This window comes from Physcomitrium patens, chromosome 6 (genome assembly GCF_059467195.1).
Source record: "Physcomitrium patens ecotype Gransden chromosome 6, ASM5946719v1, whole genome shotgun sequence".
NCBI classification, from domain to species: Eukaryota; Viridiplantae; Streptophyta; class Bryopsida; order Funariales; family Funariaceae; genus Physcomitrium; species Physcomitrium patens.
Genome location: NC_143415.1, coordinates 7827999 through 7847557, shown reverse-complemented (window position 1 = coordinate 7847557; position 19559 = coordinate 7827999). Strand labels below are relative to the sequence as shown.

The 19559-nt window shown below is 32.5% G+C and overlaps 1 protein-coding gene and 2 long non-coding RNA genes across 4 annotated transcripts; 1 reads left to right on the top strand and 2 right to left on the bottom strand.

Moving 5' to 3' along the window:
• Positions 1 to 3219: 3219 nt before the first annotated feature.
• On the bottom strand, positions 3220 to 6246 carry LOC112283400 (uncharacterized). Its single transcript, XM_024522019.3, has 3 exons — positions 5417 to 6246; positions 5145 to 5274; positions 3220 to 5018 (listed from the first exon to the last, which is right to left on the bottom strand). Exons 1-3 carry the CDS (start codon positions 5547 to 5549, stop codon positions 3866 to 3868), a joined length of 1416 nt encoding a protein of 471 aa, XP_024377787.1. The 5' UTR covers positions 5550 to 6246; the 3' UTR covers positions 3220 to 3865.
• Positions 6247 to 8308: 2062 nt separating this feature from the next.
• On the bottom strand, positions 8309 to 11147 carry LOC149989138 (uncharacterized). 2 transcript variants are annotated; one of them, XR_016503267.1, is made up of 3 exons: positions 10775 to 11147; positions 9993 to 10069; positions 8309 to 8586 (listed from the first exon to the last, which is right to left on the bottom strand). It is a non-coding gene; the product is annotated as an uncharacterized LOC149989138 (long non-coding RNA). The 2 variants fall into 2 exon arrangements; XR_016503266.1 differs by lacking the exon at positions 8309 to 8586 and adding an exon at positions 8593 to 9760.
• Positions 11148 to 11222: 75 nt separating this feature from the next.
• On the top strand, positions 11223 to 11969 carry LOC141045500 (uncharacterized). The gene is made up of 2 exons (XR_012217671.2): positions 11223 to 11349; positions 11517 to 11969. It is a non-coding gene; the product is annotated as an uncharacterized LOC141045500 (long non-coding RNA).
• Positions 11970 to 19559: the final 7590 nt, after the last annotated feature.

Below are 19559 nucleotides of genomic sequence, written 5' to 3'. Positions count from 1 at the left end.
TTTTATATTTTTTTAGTTGTAAAATTGAATTTATGTATATTTCTATAAAGAAATGATTACATGATGCAACGTATATATAATTGATGAACTTATATATATATATATATATATATATATATATTGCTCATATATCCAATATAGAAGTAGGAAGAATACTAAAAGTCAAGACTATATTCTCAAAGATTGATTCTATGCTTAATGATCCAAATATTTGTACATGAAATTAAATATATATATATATATATATATATATATATATATTAAGATACTAAATAATTATTAAATAATATTTAAATTAAAATAAGTATTATTTATTTTTTGGTCTAAATATGATATACAAATGTTCTAAGTTCATCAATTATATACTAAAACAAAACACAAGATTCACACCAAATCTTATAATCTACAATAGCTTTATATATATTGGAAGTAGTCTTAAGGTATATTAGGAATTTAAATAGGACAAAAGCAAGGATAGTGAGTCTAGTTGTTTTATTATTTATTAAATTTTTAGTCTTTAAAGTATACTTGCTATGAAGAAGTATATTTTTTTAAATCATTGTACAAAGCAATTTTAAAGTAAATTCAGAAATTTCAACAATATATATTTTTAATTCTTTGACAAGAAGAGAATTTACTCATATAAATTATAAAAAAACTTACTAAATTTATTTTTTAAAATTTTAGAAGAAAATTAGAATATCAGTATATGTAATATTAACAAATATATTTATATGGAATCAACACAATTAAGAAATATTAAATTTGATGGATTTTAAAGTTTGATTAACTTAAAATAGATAACTATTCTACTAGAAATGGCCTAAGTCTTATTTACAAAAATAATTCATAATATGTAACATAATTTTAATGTATTTTTTAATAAAATTCATATTAACAATTTTTTCATCTTAAGCAAAAATGTTGGTGCAAATATACTTAGAAATATAATTGATGAACTTAGAACATTTGTATATCATATTTAGACCAAAAAATAAATAATACTTATTTTAATTTAAATATTATTTAATAATTATTTAGTATCTTAATATTATATATATGTATATATATATATATTTAATTTCATGTACAAATATTTGGATCATTAAGCATAGAATCAATCTTTGAGAATATAGTCTTGACTTTTAGTATTCTTCCTACTTCTATATTGGATATATGAGCAATGTATATATATATATATATATGCATTTCTAAATTCTATTTTTAAATAATAATTATAACATGTAACCGAAATATAATTATAAACATTAATGGTCAAATCTATAGATTTTTGCAATAGAAATCTTGATGCTTTGGCTTAAGTTCCAAGTTACAATATGTACAAGTTTTATTTTAATTAAAAATATCATTTATAATGTTTTTATTCGAAATTTTCATTTTTATTTTATTTTATATTCTTATTTTATTTTATGTAATAATATTCATTGATCGGAATATCTTAATTAAAATCTTTCTCCTACAAAACAAACAATAATAATATACTTGGCTAAAAACTTTCTTTCAACGTTAATTACGTCTTTGACTAAATAAATTATCTTTACGTAAGTCAGGGTTAGATACATAACATAGTCCTAAGCATAAGCTAATTTGTTGCTCTTTTAAAAGAATTATTTCAATTAAATGTTTATAATCTATTATTTTCTAAAAGAAAAAAAGAAAAAGAAAAAAAAAGAAAAAGAAGATTTTATTTTATTTTATTTTATTTTTTTCTTTGTTTCTTGACAAAAAAAACAACAATAAACATCATGAGACAAAAAAAATTCTTGGCTCCATTTGTAAATTTTATTCTATTGAATAATTTCGAAATGCTACAAATTTCTTAATTAATTGTAAAATATTACAAAAGATTAAAAAATTCTAAATGAAGAGGATAATTTGAAAATATTGTTTAAGAGATATTTATAGTTAATAGAAGGAATAAATGTAAAAGATATGAAAAATAAAACTTAGTCTAAAATAAAAACTTTGATTTAAAAAAATGTATATAAATAATAAGTGTTAAAATCAAAATTTGAACTATAAATTCTTTACACTCAGTTTTTAGCAGCACTAAAAATGGATATATATATATATATATATATATATATAATTAGGTAAGAAAAAACTTTAAAAAATGTTTATAGATTGTTTTTTTGAATGTATTTAGTTTTATTATTTTTATTTTCATAATACACTAGGCAATGTATTAGACATTGATAAATAATTTAAAATTTGAATTCCTAAACCTACAAATTTATAAATTACATCTACTTTTTTTTAAAAAATAATTACCAATGTATGTTACCAAAACTAGCAATGAAAATTTGCTGATAGGATTAAAAAATAGATTGAAGTAATTTGGAAGAAAAAACTTAGATTAGAAATGAAGTAATACAAAAGATCAACAAGTTTGATTACTAAACTTAAGCGTAAAGCAAATTGTTTATAACTCAATGTAAGATTATAATCATGGGTTGGACTGGTTGCAAAAAACATCACAGTAGTTAAACATCATTGCTAAACAGGTCAAAATATAGAGCATGTGGGTTACCAATTTATATTGCATATCTTTTTGAAGAAGTAAGTTTTAAAGAAAGCACATAATTATTATTAGTATTCTCACAAAAAGGAATAAAGTAAGAGAGAAAAGTTTATAAAAAAGTGTATTCTTATTCCAATTTGATGATGAAGTGATTTATTCGAAAGCAGAAGAGAATAGTAGTAAAAAAAAATAAAGGGAAAAAATAAGGATAGTTTAAAATACATATTAATGGGATATTTTAAAATTATTGAATTCAAGACTATATATATGCTTTTTCTTTTTTTTTTAAACCTTACAACAATGTTGACCAATGGTATGAAGTAGAAATTTGTAATCACAAAAAACTTGTTGGTATAACTCTATCGAACAATAAACACTACTTCGTGTTTAACTTCCTGAATTTAAAAATCTATGCTATGTTTTGCTATAAAATAACATTAAAAACACAAAAAACTCGCAACCACCCAATCCACTGCTCTTACTTTTTGAACTACACAAGTGACTTCATTCTCAGGACTCCCTTGTTTGGAAAAATCGGAAATAATCAAAGCAACAAACAAACACACAAGATGTAGAATCCAGTGATACCAAGACAACGTTGCTATATAGGATTACAGACAAAAAATAAAATTGTAAGTTGAAGTGCCCAGAGTGAGGCAGTCATGAAACTTGAACTCACATAAATCACGCTGTACAAGCGCTAATTTATTTGCAATATGCGCAGGAGCTAGCGTCCTAAAACCAGTAAAGCTGGCTCCTTCTAAAGAATCAGTTACCTCCCAACATGTGTTTATCTGGGGCATATCACTCTGAATGCTATGCCCTTGGAACTAACGTTGCGCTTCTTCTGACCCCCTTAGCAAAGGGGATGTGTAGCTGTGTTACGCCCTGGGATTGATGATGTTACAGAGTGTTTCAATATCCTATAGTTTCCTGCAAGAAATATGAACATCTGGTTGCCTTACTGCAAGCCCCTGTCACTCTCGCATAGCCCATGGGTACCAACCACGGCACCCATCATCAGCTCACTGCAGATTCGGTTGCAAGTTTCCTCAGCTGATCAGTTTTTAGGAATGAAGACCATCGCCGCATGTGGATTCCCTTCCTGTGAAGGGGTTTGTGTTGCGCGAGTTACACAACCAGCCCATTGCGTCAAATCCATGGCCACTGCAAAAAGCAGCACAATGAGAGACCTTCTGCTGTCGAGCTGCGACGACTAATTGCGAGAATGAGGTGGTTGATGCCAATCCTTGGCGGTTTGTGCACCCATTAATGAAGGAGTGATGTGACAAGTGGAGAGATTGCTCTGATTTTTGGATCATGTCACCGGGTGAGCCTCGCTGGGGTAGAGAGCAAGGTGGAAAGCTGTTGGGATGCAGGAGGGCCAACTAGATGCAGCATATTGGCCCAGTAATCCTTGCTTTCAATCAGCCCCTGTTGCGATGTCCATCCTGGAGTACCTGCCGTAGTTGTAGGGACAGTCGCCACGATGAGATCTGGCACAGCAGGTTCGGCGTGGAGCTCCATTAGCAGCTCAGGAATTTCGGATGGAAGCTGAAGATCACCCGCTCCCATTGTGGTTGGTGCCGACAGGGATGTCCAGAATGTTGGGCTGGGGAGTTGAAGAGGGGGAGAAGTCGAGAAAGCAATCTCGCAATTGGAGCTTGGAGGTGGAACCATGAAGTCGCTGGGTGAGGTGCCGAAGGGACTGGAAAGAGTCGACGTCGGCGAGAAGTGTTCTGGGATCATCGAGGGAAGAGAATTTGGTTTAGGAAGGTCAGGGAAGAGCTTTGTGCCGGAAGAAGTGAATGAGTCGGAGATTTGAGAAGTTTGTGGCAGTGGGGATGGCGATGGCGAAGTTTGGTGAAAGCTGGGGAAAGTCTCGAAGCGGGCCGCCAAATCAGTCACTGTCGTGCCTGAACAATTGTCGTTTCTGGGAGTTTGTGAGTAACCGCTATGGCTACCAGAATGCGTCTTGGCGCGCATTTGGGAATCGTACAAACCTGGCTCCATAGGTTGGCAATGGAGTGAATCTTCCCAGTCTTGTAGAACAGTTTGCAAATCCATGCTGCAAGGAGGGAGCTTCTCAAGCACGCCGAAGTCACGCCGTAGAAGCGACTCCGATACTTGTGTCTTCCAGGAGCGCATTGAACAGTCGCTAGGTGCCTTGATAAAACTGGCTGATGTGCCAGATGCTTCGAATATAGCTGCACCATGTGCTGATGATTTGGCAAAATAATCACTTGAGAGACGAGCTTCCATCTCCATCCGCACTCTGTCCCATTGTGACATGTGACTCAAAGTGGAAGACACCATAGGCTTCAGATCCAAGTTCTCGATCAGCAGGTTGGATCTCACTTTGTGCGTCACGGGGTCTATGCCCATCTGCAAGAGACGCTTCCTCAAGTGCGTGTTCCAATAATTTTTAATCTCGTTGTCTGTGCGTCCTGGGAGATGCGCTGCAATGGCCGACCATCTGCGGACAGAGAAAGGTTATTATCTCTCTCTATGTGGGGGTGCAGTCTGAACGTGCAGGCTTCCATGGAATTGCAGAAAACCAGAATCAAAACCAAGTTAATCCGTTAGCGGAAACAATTGTTACCTGTTCCCGAGGATGCCATGAAGATGAATAATGACTTGCTCCTCTTCGAAGGAAAATCTGCCGCGCTTGATGTCAGGCCTAAGATAATTCGTCCACCGTAACCTACAGCTCTTGCCACACCTCAAAAGTCCTGCACAATCATAGGTGCACGAACACGACATTTTAGCTTTTTGCAACAATTTTCTAGCTGCCAAACTTCTTCAAAGATTCTAAAATTACGCAGCGACTAGTTGCGTATCCATGTTGGGTGAGACACTAGGTCGAAAAACTACCAGCGTGTTTAGGAAGGGCGCGCCAACTGCCATGTCCGTTGCGCTGAATGTATGTTACGAGCTTCTGGTCTTCATCAGGTGTCCAGGGTCCCTTCTTCAGCCCCATTTTGTCACAACAAGGAGTTCTCCCCATGCTCTGAGGTCGACGTTGAGAATCTCGAAAAGGCCGAGTTGATCTCAGTTTTTGGTCACTCGTAACGTACCGTAAATGCAGACTCTAGTTCTTCTACTATTGTGTGATTGAAACGAGGTTCACAATTTCAGACACTAAAAACGAGATAATGCGGCCTCAATCTCCGAAATGGTCATGGAGTAGAACAGAAGCTGCAACCTATCAACTACCCCCAAAACACATCCACCCTTTGTCTGGGAAATTCAACTATCTCAAGAACCAGTTGTAAATTGATCCAATACGTATCCGCTCAATCTAAAAGGTGGGATAAAAAACCAAGATCCCCGATGCCGATTGAATCTTCACGGTAAGGCTCGTTGCATCACACCATTTATGGACCTTCTACACATGCATCTCCTCACTACTCCTTCAGTCGTCAGTAGCAACGCAGAAACCAAAAAACTAAAAACTAAAACTAAAAAAACATCAACAGCCACACAGAGCTCAGCAAGCGTCACACAAAAACGCTCAGACACACTGCTCACCCTTCCGAGACCTGCCTTCTAAATTACCCGGCTATTTTAACAATCCGGAGTGGCAACGAAGCACTGACACTCTCAACATGCAAAATTCCGCCCCCCTCATCAATGTCCAAGCACCGGGATCTTCAACTGCAGGTAGCACTGAAAACAACTCTCTCACCCCACAAGCCTCGAGAATCCCCTGGTGCAGGATCACTAGCCGTCTCTTGTATCAAACCAGTAGGTAGGTAGGAGAGCCGTAAATGCCATGACCCACCCGTGCCCAACAGTCAACTCTAGCTGAACGATCACCGCAACTATTCGGTCTCCACGGCAACGATCGATACCACTATGATTCTGCCACCTGTGAAGATACAGCCATGGTCGCTGGCATCACCCTTTTAGGCTTTCCCACGGCACTTTTCGGTGGCTTTCGTCAGTTTCTCACAGAGCAGACCCACAAACCAAAGATGATGAGTTTTAGATACACGTCCAGGTTTTCGGGGTCCAAATGACGGTCGTTATTCCTTTCAACGTGCATGCATGGGCTCAAGTATCGGCGGATGACCCGTTTCTAGTCTTCACCGACTTGGCTGCTTTTGTTTGCTTCCTTCGGCGTTCGGACTTCGGGAAGCTGGTAGAGTTGGAATATTCCACGGACTCAGGCTCACTCGTTTCTGCAGTAATGCTTCCTGCTTTGATTTTCTCCTCGCTTGCTTGCTTCAAACCTTGTTTTGGAAGGAATTACTTTACCCTCTTGTGTTTGTTTCTTTGTTTGTTTTTTCAAGGACGATGACTAAATTTTCAACTGTGGGTTTCTTCTCTAGGATCGACCAATGGTCAGAGTAGGTCTACCGAATGATTGGCTTGAAGGTTTTCTTTCAAGGACTAGAAGCACGACTTCTCACATTCGGTGAGCTCTGCGTGACCATCGAGAACACACTCTCGTCAACACAACGTCCTTTCTTCCTCGGATTCAAGCAACATGTGCGTGTGATGTGGTTTTAGCAACACAAATGAGCCTGTTCAGTTTCGGGTCGGTGGAACGTAGATTGGATTTACGACTCAGGTAAGTTTCAAAACAGAAAACACAAAGACGGCTGGAAACTTATCGAATACATTATGTGTCATTAAGCAAGGCTTTGCCTACCTGGCATGGGGTCAAAAGAAACCTGCACTGTGCAGTGCATTGTATGTGAAGCATGTGACATTGTAGCAAGCCTCCAGGAGAGTCAAAATAAGGGAGAAGCTTTTTGGGACCAAGACGAAAGTGGATTGTCATGCACTTCAATTTGATTATGACCTTTTGATCCACAACTTTTATCTCAGTCAAAATGCTGTGCAAGTTAAAACAACGAGCCTTAGACACACACAAAACAAAACAAAAAAAAAAAAAAAAAAAAAAATCAATGTAAATCATGAGAGTGAGTACAAATTTTCATATTGGAGCTGTTGTTAAGCAAGTAAAAACAAACTGAGTGAACACAAGTTTCACAAAGGCATTGGTGTGTACACACATATGTAAAATATTTTCATGTCTTGGTTCTTCTTTAATGGCTTTGTGGAAGGCTTCTTAAATAATCCCAAGGCATGGTGACAATTAGCAACTTTTTACAAGAAATATCCAAACCACTTCCATCCACTACATCCAGGCATTCACCATTTAAACCAAAGTCCAATTCATGTGGACTTCTCTAACACATATTCTTGGTCCTCTGATGGGAAGTGCAGCAGGACCCCTTTTTGGGCTTTGATGCAGAACTTGCTTGTGAAACAAAACCTGTTTCTGAAGCCACTCTTGTAGAGATGCTCCCAAAATCTCCTTAAAGGAACCCACTTGCCACAATTTTCATTTAGCATCAACTTGTTTTCCACAGCACTCATTTTTAATTTTTTCAATTTTACAAAAATTAATATTCTTCTCTCATTTCTTTCAGTTGTAAAAACAATGTTAAGATTTGAAGGTGTGATTTAACAATATCAAGAATTCAACATTTTGCTCATATGTCATTTCCAATTTCGAGTGAGGGACAAAGTTAATTTGCATTATCAATTTGAGGCATTATAGACTCTTTTTTTTCATTTCATCTCCAAAACAAAGTAGCCAGAACAATTCATTAGAACCTAAATGTGGCAAGTTTAAACTTTATTCACATGAACATTAAGAGACATTTCACATATTGTTTATCATACAAATACAAAGATAACTACATATTCCCGAAATAGATCTCCAATATTCATGATAATAAACTTATAAAATAGAGCAACTTTTTCTAATAACTTTACATCTTATAATAATGATAACTATGATTACAATAGTTAAGATTGTTGTTTGTTAATTGGGTCACTCTTTGTAGAAGGCTTCTTAAATAACCCACTTGCATTACTTAGTATTGAGGCTACATAAGAGTTGGAAGAGAGTGGTGTGGGTTGCAAGGTAATCTTCTCCACAGGCCTTGCTATTGACTTCCATGGCCTCCTCCACACTTACAGACAGCGTCCCCACAACCATTTCAAGGATTGACATATCCTTGGAGCTGGACAATATTTTCAACAAAGTTGGTGTGTACAAGTTAAAAGCTAAAACATTCTTTCACACTGTTTATTTCTTGCCTACCATTGATGGTAATGATAGCTTGAAATAGAATCTTGATGGATATAGGTAGGACACTTTTAGAAGAAAAAGAATACCCCAATGTGAGAGATTTTTGAAATTAACATTATTTTTTTAATTTTTTAATTTTTTTAATTTTTAGGCTCAGTCCATTTAAAGAGTTTCCATGAAACAACGCCAATCTATTGGTAATGGAAGAGCTCTGCACTTGGAAGAACTCAAATAATGAAAAAAATAAAAATGAAAACAAAATATAACTAAGAGGCTTAATACTGTAGCTCTTTCTCCTGGCAAATGTTCTATAATTTATTTATTTATTTATTTATTTATTTATTTCTACAATAGGAAAACACATCCTCTGCTTCAAGCCATCAAAAAGAGCAGCACCCATGTTGTTACTATTCTTGTTCATTTTCCCTATATTTTTCAGACAGCATAGATAAATATAGAAATGTGATGCTGCAAATCAAACTGGTAAGAATGTTTGGAGAATGAAACAAAAGGCATAACTCTTTTAACCTTCCTGTTGACACAGTAAGTTCAGGAGGATTCCTAGTGGACTTAAGACAACCTTTAAACATAAAAGTGATTGTATGTTTAATAGATAATGCTTGGCTAATATTTTAAGTCAAGCAGTAAACCAAAATTTTGAAAAAAAAGTAATAATAATAATAATAATAATAATAAACAGGAAACAGCTACCACATTGCACAACTTTTACTTTGGATAGATTGATTGGACCCTCTGACTGTCTTGATGGTCAAGCCTAATAGTTGTGGAAAGGCATTTTGATTTTGGTTTTTAAACACAGACCCTATCATGTTTCACTTTATGCAGTACACCTTGCACACACCAAAATTTTCATAATATATTATATTTATAACTATTCATTTATTCATGTTTGGGTGCCTGGCATTTGGCTGGCATGTGGAGAAATGAAACATTGGGCCAGGGGTTGCAGTCACTCCAACTCATGCACACAAGCTCCATTATATGACATGGCTGTCTCAAGCCCAAAGATTACACCATGACCAACTCCAACATCCATATTTGACATGTGGAGTTTCACACTAGAGGAATGAGATACAACATCCCTCCTAAATCAAAGGAAAAAACAAACAAACAAACATACATACAAACAAACAAAAAACAATGAGAGAAAGGGAATTGTGGCTGCTTTGCTCAGCTTGAAAGCTGGGTGTGGTCCATTGTAGTCACAAGATCAACACCACATATCAATAAACAGAAGGCTGGAGGAGCAGATTGTTCTACTCTTGAAGTAGAAGTAGAAGAAGAAGATGAAGAAGCCATAGATGTTAAGGTACTCACCTAGAAAGCCATTCATGCATTTGAGGTGCAGTAACACTGCATTGTTTCATGCTTGACTTCTTTTTGTCTTCTAAATGCTTTATTTTGCAACATCAACAACACAAGTTTTGTCAGCGGAAGTACCCTGTGTTGACTTTTGAAACAAGTGTGAATTTGAAAACATGATTTGTTTTCTTATTCAACTATTATCATGGTTGTTTTTCTTTGTTTTGTGTATGGATCAATATAGATTAGTTGATGTAACTCAATCGTTGTTTACAACATTTTTATTTCAAAAAGTAAAAAAAACACAATAGCTGTCCTATGTGAATTTTTGGTATCAACATATACATGAAATCAGTATTCGTTTTTTTTTCATTCTTAAAAATACAGCAATAGCAAATAAAAATTAAATAACATGATCAAGGAATGATAAACAATCATATGAGGTTGGTTGATTGACTCATATTATTCATCCATGTTCATCCAACATTATCACCACACAAAATATAGAACACCTCTCAACACATATAAATACACAAATAAAGACACATAAATAACAAGAAAAAAAAGGTTGGATTGCCAACCAAGAGACAAACCATTGAAAGGAAACTCAGTAAAACTCATAGAAACCCCCTAATTTTTTACTATATTATACAGTGAACATGGAGAATGCTCAACACACATTTGATCAAACTCCCCATTCTTAATTCCAAAATTGCACAAAATCATCACATGCATATCACAAGCATGAGAAAGTTGCAAGAGAGCTGCAGTGTGGAGGATTGTCACTCATGACCCACCATATAAATTTGCATGTGATTGTAGGCCATTTTTTTATGTTTTTAAAAATATTATAATGCCCCTCCAACCGTAAAAGCTCAGATTGCATTACTCGCTGATTTCGACGAGAGGGGCACACGGCAAAGTTCCAAAACTGGCCCTTTTCCCCTTGGAGTGGTCCTATATATTCATCTATCCAAACAGTGTTTTTCATTCATACGTGCGGGGGATCCTGTGGTCGCCGCCTCTTTTCTCTGCTTGCTTGCTGTTGCCCAGTTATTTATTGCCTTTGTCCCCACGAGGAGATGTTAGGGCTGCGGATTTGATTCGGCGATGCGAATGGTTTCTACTTTAGGTTGGGGGGTGGGGGGGTGCTGGCGTGGAATAGAGAGAGTTGCGTCCCGGTTGCAACAACCAACCACCATGGGATGGCTTTGTTGTTGATGTTGCCTCCTTCGCCTGGTGCTGCTCAAAGAGGGGAAAGGATGCGCATGAACCGGCGCGTTGTAATAAATGGAGGAGTGTGACTGTCTTTCCACATGGCTCGGCGAAAGATAGTGCGAGCCTACACTCAAGCGGGGGGGTTGGCTCAAAGGTGATTTCGACCCCTAAAAGCCCCGTTCTGGCACTCCGTGGTTATCCCACCAGATATGCTTCCAAGATCCCGGATTACTCATGACTTGGTGCGTAAGTGTTTGTGTGTGTGTGTGTGTAAACCATGACCTGATTCCCTTTCTCATGTAATGTACCCGATCGGATTAGGTGCAAAAATTGAGGTGACAGCAAAAGAAACAACAACGTGGGCAGGGGCGTGGCTTCAACACGAACTCCCCCTCTCGCGCGCGCGCCTCCTATCCGTAACGAAGCCACGCGGGGGTTCCTTTTTCGCATATGGGTACCCACCCAGGACCAGGAGATTGAGACCTGCAAGTTTCATCGGCTTTCTAGTCACGGATTCCCGAAAGCAAACTCAACGGAGTTCTCGATCCAACCCAAAAATTAGCCACCACGGCGAAAAGGATTCCCTTGTGTGAAGCATCTCTTGCTCGCAACAGCGCCTTGTCAAGCGATGTGGGGACACAAGACCCCATTTTCCCCTCCAGACTAAAGCCATTGAAGAAGAAGAAAGGAAGCACCCAAATAACAGCATCACATACTTCTTCCTCATTTCCTGGTTGGAAAAAATAAAAAAATAAAACACTCCACCTTCTCCAATCCCAACAGAAATACCACCCAAAACCAAAACCCAGTTGTTTAAAAAAGTCATAACCACAGCACAAGCAAAAGAAAGAGAGATTGAGAGAATGCAAAAAGTCTAACATCTGAGTTTGCAGTGGGACCCTTCCCCCCTTTTAAATTATTATTATTATTTATTTATGTTTCTTTGGGGGGTTGTTTGGTGTTTCCCAGTCAGCTGACAAGCAACAGGTGGTTGGCATAGTTTGAAGGGCAACAAACTCCCCCTCAGCACGTGATTTCTCTAAAAGGAAATGCACATGTCATTTTTTTTTTTTTTTTTTTTGAAGAAATATATTTGTATTTTCTAGGATGGTTCTTGTTCATGTTTTTTGTTTTTTGGATGTGGTTTTGTATTTTTCTAAATTGCTATTTTGTTATTTTTGAGGAAGAACGGATATGAAAATGTAGATTTTCACTCACACACACACAGTGGAAATAAGTTGAGGAAGAATGGATATGAAAATGTAAGTGAATTTCAAAAAGGATCTTGCATGGAGCCAACAAACATCTTTACATGATTGATTGTGTGGAAGCTTTGAAGCGCACTTTGCATCTCCTTCATGCCTATAGATTTTATCACCTTTGGAGCATATTTAAGAGAAGGCCATTGTCAAGATACTCTTAGACATTGATGTCTCAAGATAAACTTAGGGGAACACAACTAATGGCCTTGCCAATGTTGTTTGTTTGTTTTTGGTTTCTATGATTGATTATGAAATAGCATCATATCTTTCTCACAAATGAAAAAAAATGCATGTGATAGTTTTGATAAGTTTTAAAATATTAAGGATAATTTTTATAATTAGAAATACTTAAACATTATAACAAATCTTCTTGAAGTAGTAAGTATGGTTGGTAATTTTGTTTATTATTTTATTTTAATTTTTCTTTGAACATCTTAATTATTATGGCAAGTAAAAGAGAATATTACAAAAAAATTGAAATAATTTAATTTTATATATTTCAGTTTTTATGCTTACCAAATTTAGAAAATTTAAAAAAATGTAAAAACACATATTAAATTGGCAATACTTGCGGTTTTTGATATCATATCATATACATAATACAAAATTAAGTAATCTAAAAATTTGATTATTATTAAAAATTTCTGTGGAAACTTGAAAATATTGGACAACAAAAAAGATTTCGACTTTATGAGAAAATATTTCAGTACTGATTTTTAGTTTGGATATCTTTTAAACTTTTAAAATAATGATTCAAATACATGTTTGAAAAAATATTGTTGATGTAAATGTTTTTTTATTTTTATTTTTTTCTGTTGAAAGAAATTTGTTGCAAATAAATTTTAAAAAATAAATTATATACATGTGTATGTATGTGTATATAAATAAATAAATAAATAAATATATATATATATATATATATATATATATTTCATCTCTTGTAGATATTGTTTACACTAACATCTGCATGAGAGTCTTAGAACTTGGCTTAGAGACATCTTGTAAATTCTATTTTTAGTAAATCACTAATAATTAAGAATATTAATAATCATAATAAATATTCGTTCTGATTGTAAACACAATGTGAAGCAATTCTAGTCATATATTGTAACTTTTTAATATTTTAATTATTATTTAATTATTATTTAAAAACCTATGTCTATTAGAACTATAGATTGTAGGCATCTGAATTGGCCTTCAAAAAAATTCAATATAATATAGCTCACACGAATTGCATTATTTAAAATATTCTGTTTGGAAATGGATTAAAATAACATATATATATATATATATATATATATATATATTAATTCTTAAATTTAACCATAAATCTTAAAAGATCAAGTATTGTTTACATACTTAAATTTATTTTAAAAGGATTTGAAAATTTAAAACATTTTTATTTATTTATTTATTTTTAAAAAAAATTACTTTAAAGTCAATGAAGAAATTCAATCTTTAGGAACTCCATTTCTTCTTAAAATGATTAGTTCTTGTGTTGCATTGGACAAAGTACATTTTCCTTCACATTAACCATACATGGTATAACTATTTAATTGCATTAATTGGTACTTTTATTTTTCAAAAACATTCTTGTAATATTTTAAAAAGACTCAGTCATCATTTTGCAAGGATTTGCACAGAAAGGTTGATAGTTTTGTTTTTTATTTTTCCTATTCAACTTAAGAAAATGAGTGTAGTTGGAATATAATTTGATACTTTGTATGAAAATTTTCAGAGATTTGTTACAAGAAAATTCAACAGTAGCCAAGTTAGTCTTTTCATTCTCTTGATAATAACTGGTAAAACTTTAAGAACATATTCCTTCAAAATCTATTTGTAATATACTATTTCCATCACCCATAGGAACCTTGTGAAGCCTCAAAGGTACTTATACATATGAGATCTATTTAATGCGTTAACTGATATAATAGTAGTGCCTACAATACATTTTCTTTTTGTCAATTTTATTATATATATATATATATATATATATCTATATCACATTATCCATATTTTAATGCTTTATTGATTTTTTTAATTTTAATTTCCTGCAATCTGAGTACTTGGTTTCATTATGAGGATTTTCTGGTGCAAGTATATTGACAACCAGCCAAGAGAAGAAGGTTCAATGATAGTAGAGAGATATATTTTGTTAACTCATGTGATGCTTAGATAAGTCACATCATGGAATATGGAAGGTATAATTCGGTAGCCAATGATATAATTTGTGGCATTTATCTAAGATACTATATGATTTTCAAAATTCATACAATCCAAATCATCTTGTACAAAATTATATGTTTTTATCTATTCTATTCAAAATCATAAACTCAATGGTTTAATTTTTTTTACAACCTAACTACAATTAATTAAATTTAAAGTTTAATTAGTTAAAATTTTTATGTGCATCATTGCACTTTATTTATGTGTATATTTTTTTCACTCTTTTGAAGATGATTACACATTTATATACACATGAGTATATTGCTTCACATAACTACAATTCTTGATTCAGATACACTTGATTGGAGAAATCAAATATGAATTAAATGCGTAGGATTCATGATATAAGACTATAGAATAAGTTGATATCATATGCAAACTTGATCGACAATAAAAATGAAACCAAAAGATATTTTATACAATTGTTTAAGCAACAAGGTAAGGAAAATCGTCCATTGCTTTAATCACAATGCTTCTCGAAGTCCACACTATAAAAACATCAAACAACTATAAGATGATTGATGATTCTACATTACAAGCAAACAAACTTTAGCTCCACTGCCAACTTTTACGATCAAACCAACAAACACATCCATTCCGCATCATTTTTTGCTTCTTGGCTCAAAACTAAAGTGTTGAATATTCCATATTATATGTACCCAAAGCTGTGACTTATCCATCTCTTAACTAAGACATTGGAAGTGCACTATCTTTGCCTCTCAACACATTTCATTTATAATGAATGATGTCCATGTTTTTATAACACATCTGATTTTTGTAACATGATACCAAAGTTGGATGAACAATACCATAGATGAAATTTGTTGGACATAGTCTAGATGAAAATTTAGATATTTTTTTTATAGATGATTTGCCTATTCTTAGAGATATGCCATTGCTAAAATATTGCCAAAGCCAAGGAGTTGCTAGAGCTGGAGTTTAATTCTATTGATGATAATTTTTATTCAATTAAATTTTATTTATTATTAATAATAAAAATATTTTTTTCTCTAATATAACTTGGTACCACTATTACTCTCCAAATATTGCATTTTGTAGACCATTTTTTAATTATTTCTTTATAATTATTTGTTGCTATTGCATTAATTTTATTTAGCAATGGCATCTTCAATGGATCATTGCATTGATTAATTAGATGAAAAAAACTATAGTACATGGACATTTGTTATGAAACACTTGATGCACATTTGTAAGCTATATATATATGTGGATGGGATATTAAACTATCCTATGAGTATTGATGAAAAATTAGAAGCACAAGCATTGATTACACTTAATGTTAAGCCTTTGTAATTAACTCATATATGCAAATATGATATTGCAAAGGAGATGTGGAATATATTGGCTAAAATCTACAAGCTCGCAAGAATTATTATTAAGTTATTTTTAATGATGACATTGTATAATCTTCAATATGTGGATAAAAAATCTATGGAGATTTTTTTTGGAGAGATTTTTAATCTTAGGGATTAATATATTGAAGTTGGTGGTGAAATAGGAAAATAGAGTATAGAATTTCTTATATTTACCACATTACTAGAATCTTAGAATCCACTTATTTAATCAATTATATCAAAGAAAAGATAAGAGATAAAGAAAGAGGTAGTGCAATCTATTGTCTTTAAAAAAGAGATATAAAGGAAGGAAAAGACTTTTTTTTTTTTTTTTTTTTTTTTTTTTACTTTGATAGGGCATGCAAGAAGAAAAAAAGTCTTAAAGAAGTACCATCCACAAAAAAATAAAAGCCTAAAATTGAAAAGTCTAAAAATACTTACAGAACTTTTGGACAAAAGAAACATTAATAAGGTGATGCAAAATTTCCTAAAATAAATAGTAATGGTGTAGTAATGCTAGAATTATTATTATTTTTTCAACTTAAGAGTTATTGTTTAATTTAAAAATAATAATTATATTATTGTCTCAATTATAATATTATGTATGCATTGATAGTATAGCAGATTTATATATCTAAGGAGACAGGAGTAAACTTTTTAATTTTGATGAAAATGTAACTATCCAACTCAAAGGCTTTGATGGTGGTATTAACAGATCACAAGGCTCAGATGAAATGCATCTCTCCATTGTAGATCCCATAGAAAAATATAATCTTGTGGTTATAAAGAATGTCCATTGGATACCTGGAGCATATAATATTTTATTATCAGTTGCATTTTAGTACAAGAAAAATTAAAAATTTAACTTGCATGCCAATAGAATCAATTAGATTCTATCTTGATGTCACATACTTACACAAGGCATGCTAGCCAATCAAACTTTTCTTATGCCTTGTGAAATTGAAGAAGTTGTCACAATTTTTAGCTCATCTAATTTGGATTATACCCTTATTAAATGACATCAAGTATTAACACATGCTTCAATACATATAATACAAGAGGCAGAGTAGATGAATTTTATTGAAGGATTAAAAATCAAAGAGAAGAAGGATAAAATACCTATATATAAATCATGCATTGTTGATAAGATCTATAGGAAATCTTTTTCATATAACCATAAGTATGCCAATGATATTTTAGATGTAATAGTATCCAACCTTGGTTATTCTAATACAGCTAGCTATGGTTGTATCAAATGATTAGCTGTCTAGATTGATAAATATTTTGGCTATTGTAGCCTTGCATTTCTTCAAATTAAGGACCAAGTACATATTGCTAGTAAGACCTAAAACGCAAAAGCATAAAGAAGAAGTAGAAGAAAGGTAAGATTTTTTTTTTATTGATCAAGGTATTTAATTCTTGAATAATAATCTTGATTCTCACTTCAAAGCTGAAGGTATTTGATATGTGATCACTCTTGCATATACACATGAAATTATTGGCTTAGAAAAGCATATGATATTGACTATTTTTGAAGGTGTATAAATACTTTTGGATGATGCCATGTTGTATTGTTAGTATTGAACGTTTTTGGCAAAATTTGTGACTTAAACTCATAATTGCTATCCACTTACAAGATCCAATGGTAAGATATCATACAAATTTTTTTATTGTGAAAAACCTTTTCTTCAAAATGCTGATTGCTTTGGGTCTCTTGCTTGGTATCACATATCAAAGGAAAAATATTTAAAGCTTGATGCAAAGGTAAAGAAGGGTATTTTTATTGAATATTTAGAAGTGGAAATAGAATATGAAATTTTTTTATTTGAAAAAAAGAAGATGATCTTTATTCAAGATGTGATTTTTTTCAATGACAAAAATGAATTATTTGATAAGTCACTGATCTCTTAAGAAAAAATTGGTGAAGATATAGATTATGGAAATAATCTTGATATGCTAGATTTTTAACATTTAAGTGAATTAGAAATATTTCAATCTCAAGCTTCAAAATTACATATGCATAATAGATTAGATGAAAAAATGGTTGAAGTAAAAGTAAATCCTATACCAAAAAAAGTAGTGGAATTTCATCAACCAAAAGTAGAGGCACCCATTTAAGCTTTACTATCAAGATGTTGTTATGTACGTGGTATTGACTCGACAAATATTATAAATAGCAGTAAAATGCATTACATACCTTGGAAAAATCCAACAATTTTATTTGAAAAAATTATGACTTATAGATTGAAACAATGGATGTAATTCATATTGATGAATATACAAAACCAAAGACTATTGAATAAGCTATGACTTCATTTTTTTGCAAAGAGTGGAGTTATGCCATGGAGGAAGAACTTGATTCTTTGAAAGATCATACTACATGGAAATTTTTATTTTTATCCAATGATAAGAAGGTTGTAGATTTAAAATGAATTTTTAAGAAATAACTTATTAACAATGGCTTCATTAAATATTTTAAAGCATGATTTATTGCAAAGGATTTTATTTAAATAAAAGGTCTTGATTACCAAAAACCTTTTATATTAATTACTTGCTTTACAATAATTTACATATTTATTGTAATTGCTATCAACTTTAATTAGAATATGTTGTAATTGGATATTGTTTCAACTTATTTAAATGACAAACTTGAAGAAGAAGATATTTATATGAAGATTTTAGAATATTTGGAAGTTCTATCAAAACACACAAGCAAGGTGTTGGAATTGCTAAAGACTTTATATGGTTTGAAGCAATTTGGACATAGATAGAATAAAAGTTTAGATAAATCTTAGTTGAATCTTAGAAAGAAGTAATTAAAAGTACATTAATTTCATAATATATTCTGAAGAAGCTTCTTAGAAGCTTTTTAGATGCTACTTTGTCTTTATATGTATTTGTAATTGATTGATAGGTTAGAAACTTGATCAACAAGTTAACCTCATATTACATATGTTGGTAGCTTACAAAACAAACTAATTATGTAGTGCCTATATAGAAAACTTGCATTGTAAGTCAAAATACGTGTTGTGAAAAATTAACATATTTAAGAGGTCCTATAAAACATTGCCATATAGCTTTTATATAGATAGTATATATAAAGGCCAAAATGAAGTTTTTTTCAGTCTTGTTAATTTTTTTTCTTCTTTTATTCTAGTTTCAAGAAGTCTTTAGTTTTCTTATCTTTTGGCAATAGCTATTTCATTTTTTTTTAATATACATACTTCTTTATTTTTTTTTGTTATAATTTTTTGAATTTTTTTTGTTTGTTTATTTTTCATTGAATTCTTGTCCTTAATAAATTGACAAGAGTTATAATATTAGAATTTTGTCTTTTTTTGATTAATTTTTTATGGTATAAGATCAAAGTTTTGAAGATTCATCAATCAAGTACAATTGGTAATTGAACTTCAAGCCTTAAGCTATCAAACTTTAAGATCTTAAGTCAAGTTTATTAGAATACTACTTTTTGAATCTGCATTATTATAGTTTTTATCTTTTTTTGAATAATATGAGGTAAT